Raw genomic sequence first — 7,049 nt, 5'->3', positions numbered from 1 at the left:
TCGGCGGATTGCAATATCCTTATCGGCCGCCCTTACCGCCCTAACATTGGTTGTGATCACCAATACTGCTTACGAAGTGCCACGGGACGCTTTGTTCAGGGCCCTTTTGACTGTGAAAGGATGTATGATGGGCTATGAGAATCATTATTTGTGATCTATGAGGAATTTGTCGTCGAATTATGTGCATTGCATTCCAATTTTGAAAGAAAAAGTATTCGAAATCCGAGGTCTCGCGAGATTAGACCGGCCGGTCTGCCTGCGGAGCGGCCGCCGGATCCTACCTATAGTAGTTCAGGAAACGGCCACCAGATGTCAGCCACTTCTGAGTCACGAGGCGAATTTGGAGGTTGATTGGAGGATTGGAGGCAGGAGGTTGGCAGGAGGCAGCAGCAATTGGCCCTATATCAATATACCGGAGGCAGGGTATATTGAGTGAAAATTGGAGGGGTTAGCCAGCTGCCCTTGATTATTGGTTTGGATTGTTATATTTGGATTTTGGAGGTTGATTGGAGGCAGGGTTTATTGAGTGAAGATTGGGGGGGTTGGCTGGGCACCGGTGGGACGTATATAGAGAACTGGGGTCTGGTTTTATTTCATTTCTTTCTGTTTATTCCTCCTCCTCCTCAGTGACGCTCAACACGGCTTCAGACCCGGAAGGTCGTGCGCCGCCCAACTGCTCCAAGCAATCGAAGAGTGGAGCAGCTGGATCGAGAAAGGAGAGCCAGCCAGTTGATGTCCTCTACTTGGATCTGGCTAAGGCTTTTAACACTGTCCCACATAGGAGGCTCATCGCGAAGGTAAAATCCCATGGGATTGGAGGCAAACTACTTCGATGGATTGAAGCCTTTCTCTCAGAACGCCAGCAGCGGGTCACGGTAGATGGCTGCCGATCGGCATGGGCATTGGGCACCGGTACCCAGCGGAGTCCCACAAGGCTCAGTGCTGGCCCCTCTCCTGTTCGTGCTCTTCATCAACGACCTCCCGAGAGTTCTACACTGCGGAGTCAAGATATTCGCGGATGACAGCAAGCTGTACCGTTTGGTTCACGCCCCATCTGGCCCTCTAGCCCTTCAGAGAGACCTGGACGCTGCATCATGCTGGGCGGATGAATGGAAGCTGGAATTCAATGCTGGCAAGTGCAAGGTCCTACACATTGGTCGTCAGAACTCCCAGCAAGCCTATCATCTGAAGGGCACTCGAATGGAACAGGTGACGGCAGAAAAGGATCTGGGAGTCTTCATAGACACAGAATTGAAGTTCCGGCAACAAGCCGGCAGTCAGCAAGGCGTCGCGGATACTCTCCACGATACAGAGGTCGTTCCAGCTGTTTGATAAGTCTACATTACCCCTGCTGTTCAATGCCCTGGTCCGACCCCACCTTGAATACGGGAACATTGTGTGGGGCCCCTTCAACCGGACGGATCAGAAACGTGTGGAACGCATCCAGCGGCGGGCGACCAAGTAGGTTCCGGAGCTGCGACATCTGCCCTACACTGAGAGACTGCAGGCGCTGAAGATGCCATCCCTGTACTACCGTTGGAGGCGCGGTGACATGATAGCGGTGTACCAGATGCTTCATGGTGGTATCGACCTGGAATCGCACGACTTCTTCGACCGCTCGACCGCCCGTGAAACCAGAGGCCACTCGTGGTGCCTGGTGAAGCCGCGTGCGGTCACCAGAGTCCGACGCAACGCCTTCTCCGTCAGGGTTATCAACGACTGGAACGGCCTGCCATCGGAAGTCGTCGACGCCTCTACACTCAACCAGTTCAAGAACTGCTTAGACACCCAGTGGGCAAACCTCGTATACACGATACCATACACAGACTAGTAAAACTCACACCAAGTAGCTCGACTGGAACGGACATAAAGGCCAAGTAGCCTATCTAAATTCTGTACTTCTAAGTAAGTAAGTAAGTTCTTTCCAATGGGGCGCATTCTGAATCTGGTCTAGGGGTAATTTTCTTGCCTCTAGATTCAGCCACTGGGTTCGATTCCCGGGCAATTCGCACGTGGCATTGTCGCTGCCTGACCGCTTGGAATCAGGGTAGGTATATAGACCAAGACATAGGTATCCAAGCTTCTATACTATAGAAGCTTGGAATATCATCAGAGTTGTTAGCACCTCAACCACGGTCGACCGGATATGGTGCTTACTGCTTAACCCGAACCAACTAATCATTTGTGTGTACCAAAGCCATATACAGCCATTTGTTTATTGTACAAAAAACACTTAACCTTCCAGGCGGCATTCCCCCCCCTTTAGTTTTTTCGATATATCTCTAGAACCGCTGCGCCGATCGGCACCAAACTTTTAGTACCCTCCCGTGAGTAGCTATTGCAAATTGTGACCAAAAATTTTCCAAAGGCTATGATAGGTTGGACGCTAATGACGTCAGAGTGACGTCATTTCTGCCATTTTGACCCAAAAAAAGGTTTCCCGAGAAGAGCTGTCAGGCCCAAGGCCATATATAGTGTCAGGCCTGCAGCTTTAAGATACAAAAAAAAGTTTTTGACATAAAAGGTGTAGAATTTAGAGGGCTACAAAACTGCTATCTCGGATTTTTGAAATTTTTGGATTTTGACAACCAAAAATAAAAAAGATTTTTGAATATAATAGCCGAAAAATCCAAAAAGTTTTTTGAATTTCAAAAAAAAAAACCGGAAGATATGTAATAGTCCCTAGCGCCTTCTATCTATATACCAAATTTGAGATCGATACCTCTTTTTTTGGCCAAGTTACAGCGAAAAAACTGTTCAAAATTGATGACGTCAAATTTTCAAACTCAATTTTTAGCAATTCTAGACCTCGCAGCGCAAAACAAAGACCACCATTAGACTCCCCGTGACGAGCTGCATCGAATCAATACCCATTTTATGCAAAAATATCAGCTTTGAAATTTGACCTTTTTTGACCTGACCTTTTTTTAAAGAAATTTTGTTCGAATGGATGAATGGGTGGCTATGGGCCCGGGTGCCCCGCTAAGCAGTGCTTGTTGCGAATGACACCACGGACCCACCACCCCGCCTTGCCCGCGCCCGGTTCACCGGTGGTAATTTGGATCGAAAGTTTAGCGTGCCGCAGGTAGATGGCGGCACGGTCCTCCCGGGTCTAGCGTGGCCCTGTCTCGCCAGTTGCCAGCTGGCGAGATAGGAACGCTATAGGAACGCGGGTCAAACGGCGTGGAGCTTCCCGGCCGCGAACTCGCTGCCACCGAGTTAGGAGACGGACGCCTTATCCACTAGGCCACGGGGAGGACGGGGAGGACCTTGACCTGACCTCCACCAGAATGTGACCTAAGCCGTACCTAATGGTCTTATAACCAACACCATTGAGTTGGAAATGAAAAACTGGCCATAAACATGCATCGCACAACCTTAGTAAAGTTGGGTTCATGTGGTGACCCTTGGTGACCTTTGGTGACCTGACCTGTGACCTGACCTGGTATGACCAGTGACCTCTAATAGCAACATGTGTACTAGACAACTGACGCCTTATCGCTGATTTTCGACAAAATGCGTTTTACTCGGTGTTATAGCGCTTTCCCTAGAAGCCTCGTGAACGGTGAAACATTTTATCTTTGACCTGACCTGTGACGTCATCGGTGACCCCGAGGTCAATGAAATTTGGGTTCCCTCGACAAATTTGACAGGGCTATTGAACGCCGTTTGAATTTTCCGGATCCGTCCCGTAGTTTCGGAGATACGGGGGGGGGGGAATGCCCCCCCCCACCGCGCGGAAGGTGGCCGGGAGGCCCACCGCCTGCCGGGTTAAGACTGGTTATTAATATTGTACAAGATCAGACATTGTTGCATGGTCGCAGGCTGCAGCTACTCTCCGGTATTGAGAAAGGTGAAGATGTGATAGGATAGTGTAGGCATTGTTTAGTTTCACTGACCTAAAAGAAATATGCCCCAGCCCAGCTCCACTGGACCAAGAGAAATTGACAGCCTTCCTATTTTCAGACATTGATTGTCGCAGGAGTATGAATTTTGAAGGGCGCTACCCCGAAACAATAACATCTGTTGCCCAAGCATGCTGGTAAGCACCACAGTATTGATAAGGGCAGGTAGATGATTGCCAGTATTAAAATCATATCTTGTGGGTTTCTGGTATAGGAAATCACATAACATTTTTCTAGGTTCTCTTAACTGCCACTTGAACACAAAACAATGTTGCTTCCAATGTGGCTGTGCTTGCAGTATCAAACATTCTTAGGATTTGACTTCTGTCTATGTTCATCACATTTGATATCTGCACAGTTGTGAAAATGTGAAGCATGAAGCTAAGCTTTTGGTATCGAAACATTACTCAGCCTGCCCACTTTAATGGATCCCGACAGGTCTGATGATGCTGGTAAACTCCGCTCTCTACTGGCTGATGGCCACGGAGTGGACGCTCACGACAACCAGGGCTGGTTCCCGGTGCACGTGGCGGCGTGTCGCGGCAACGCCGCCTGTCTGCGGCTGGTGCTGGACGCCATGTCCGCCGCCGCCGACACGCTCTCCATCGACGTCGACGTGGCCACTTACGACGGCGTGACGGCGCTGATGCTGGCCGCCGGCTCGCCGTCGCTGCCGTGCGTGCGCCTGCTGATGACGGCCGGCGCCGACCCGACACTGCGCTCGCTGTCGGGCTGGTCGGCGCTGCACGCGGCCGTCAGCACGGGCCTGCTGCCGCTGGTGGAGGCGCTGCTCGAGTACGGAGCCGAGCAGCTGGAGACGCTGGGCGCGCCCGGCCGGCTGGTGCCGCCGCTGGAGGCGGGCGAGGCGGCGCTGCCGCTGCTGGGCGCCGCCGTGGAGAGCGGCGCCGGCCTGCCGATGCTGGAGCGGCTGCTGGAGGCCGGCGCCGCGCTGAGCTGCGCCGACGAGTCTGGCGCCACGCCGCTGCACCTGGCGGCCCAGCTGCAGCGCTCCGACGTCGTCGCTCTGTTCTGCCGGCACGGCCTGACGCCGCAGGTCGTCAACATGCGGGACGTGGCCGGCCGGACGGCGCTGCATGCCGTGATGGGCGACCACCCGGCCGCCGCCAAGACGAGCATTGTGACGGCGCTACTGGAGCGCGGCGCGGACCTGTCGCCGGCGCCGCTGCGCTCCCTGCTGCTGCACGCGGCGCAGCGCGACGACGCCGTCATCTTCGAGCTGCTGCTGGCTGCAGTCGGAATGGAGACGCTGCGCCGCACGCAGCAGGAGTTCCTCTGGAACGCAGTGTTCGCCGCCGGCCTCGGCTTTGTCGAGGCGCTGCTCCGTCACGGCCTGACGCACGACGAGCTGGAGTTCGTATCGCGGCGCACGGACAAGGAGTCCTGCTCCTGCCCGAGCGTGCTCGGGCCGCTGCTGGTGCACAACTACTCGCGCCGTGATACGTTGCTGGCGCTGCGACTGCTGGACGACGACGAGTGTGGGCGCGCGGCGCTGGCCGAGCCGGACTCATTCGTTTCCAGCGCCATCGACCACGTGCAGGTGACGCCTCCCGGCCTGGTGGACGGGCGGGCTTCACTGCTCTGCGCGCGCCGCGTCTGGGGTCTGCTGTGCCATCTGCACAGTCAGCTGGAGTGTGACCCGACCGACTGGGGCCGGCTGTTCTCAGTCTGCGGCCGGCTGCGGAGTATCGTCGGCGCCGTCGTGCAGGCCTTTATCGTGGCGCGTGCCTTCGCAGAGGTGCCCATCGAGGACTTTGTGCGTTGGACTTTCGACGACGGCGAGTCGGCGGCCGGCGCGGCGTCGCTCCCGGACGGGGAGGCGGCGCGCCGGCGGGCGCGCGCTCGGCTCGTGCTCGAGCTGGCCATGCAGGCGTCGGCCACACGGGTGCGCCGGCCGCTGGGCGCCTGGCTTGGTCTGTCGGCCGCGCTGCTGCAGCCGCCGCCGCTGGTGGTAATCGCGCGTGCCTCAGTGTACCGCCAGGTGCGCGCCGCGGTGCGAAGCCGGTACCGGACGCGGCCGCCGAAACTGAGCGCCGAGCTGGGCCGGCTGGCCGAGCTGCTGCCGGTCGGGCTGCGGCCGCTGCTGCTGCAGCGAGACGCGGACACGCAGCGCCGGCTGGCCGCCCTGCTGGACGTGTTGCACGGCTCGGCCTGGGCCGGCGCGGCCGCCGAGACGCAGCCAGAGCTGGGCGGCCTGGGCGCGGCCGCCGCCGACTACCAGCGGTACTCGGCGCTGGTGACTGCCTGGGAGACCTGCGACGGCGCCGCCCGGCTCTGGTGAGACCACCCCCGGCCACACCGGACCTGCTCGCACACACCACTGTCTTTCCTACGCTGCTCAGCTCTGTTTTGTATTTAATGCGCAATGTTTTAACTCCTAATTTAAGTGGAAGTGTTATGTCTGAGTCAGTGTGTGTAGACCGAGGGCTGGAAAAGCCTTGGAATTCGGATGTTAGGTTGAAAGGATGGTGTTGCCCTCTGCCCTCAAGCACCAATTTCACTTGAATGTATAAGTGCCGAATGTCATGACACAAGTTGAACAAATCACTTGCGAACATTTGGAAAAGCTATACAATACTCGCCATTTGACAATCACTGTTCCGCGTCTCCGCACATATCTTACGCTGAAACGGATGGGATCAAGTGCAATCACGGAATCACCGTAGACACCTGCTCCGGTGACCAACCAATACACGCATTGTTCAATCTGGTTCAGTGCATGACGCGCTAGTGACGGGAAGGCAGCAAATGGGTCTGGTTGAGCCTTCAGGAACGCGCATGTGACTTGAATTGAAATAGGAGCCAAGAGACGAATTGTCAATGGGCAACAGGTGTCAATAAGCTGTAACATTAAAAAAAAGATCAGAGCGATATCCCGTTGGGATCATTGTCAGAGACGCCGTGACGCTGTGAAAGACGCGTCAGCGGGACCACGATCGGCGTTAGCACTATCGCCTGAGCTGGGAGCTGTTCTAGGTCACGATGTTTGTATTTAGCTCATGGGCTGGGAGCTGTTCAGTCACGACGTTTGTAGCACATTAGTACATGTGTGCTTCGATTTTCGAAATCACCGGCAGTTTTAGAACAGTTGGTGTTTAAAGTGTTGGCGACTCATCTCAGCAAACT

At 55.2% G+C, this 7,049-nt stretch overlaps 1 protein-coding gene across 1 annotated transcript; it reads left to right on the top strand.

Moving 5' to 3' along the window:
* Nucleotides 1-430: 430 nt before the first annotated feature.
* Nucleotides 431-6,515, top strand: LOC122365460. Its single transcript, XM_043336669.1, has 3 exons — nucleotides 431-447; nucleotides 3,967-4,042; nucleotides 4,344-6,515. Exons 2-3 carry the CDS (start codon nucleotides 3,987-3,989, stop codon nucleotides 6,202-6,204), a joined length of 1,917 nt encoding a protein of 638 aa, XP_043192604.1. The 5' UTR covers nucleotides 431-447; nucleotides 3,967-3,986; the 3' UTR covers nucleotides 6,205-6,515.
* Nucleotides 6,516-7,049: the final 534 nt, after the last annotated feature.

Source organism: Amphibalanus amphitrite, unplaced genomic scaffold, assembly GCF_019059575.1.
Source record: "Amphibalanus amphitrite isolate SeventyFive unplaced genomic scaffold, NRLGWU_Aamphi_draft 000740F_arrow, whole genome shotgun sequence".
Taxonomy (NCBI): domain Eukaryota; kingdom Metazoa; phylum Arthropoda; class Thecostraca; order Balanomorpha; family Balanidae; genus Amphibalanus; species Amphibalanus amphitrite.
The sequence above is the reverse complement of the archived record's forward strand: the minus strand, read 5'-3'. Positions and strand labels throughout refer to the sequence as shown.

Coding starts and splice junctions, on each gene's coding strand:
- LOC122365460 (XM_043336669.1), top strand. CDS start 3,987: ATGAATTTTGAAGGGCGCTACCCCGAAACAATAACATCTGTTGCCCAA. Junction 4,043..4,343: donor TCTGTTGCCCAAGCATGCTG/GTAAGCACCACA, acceptor GGATCCCGACAG/GTCTGATGATGCTGGTAAAC.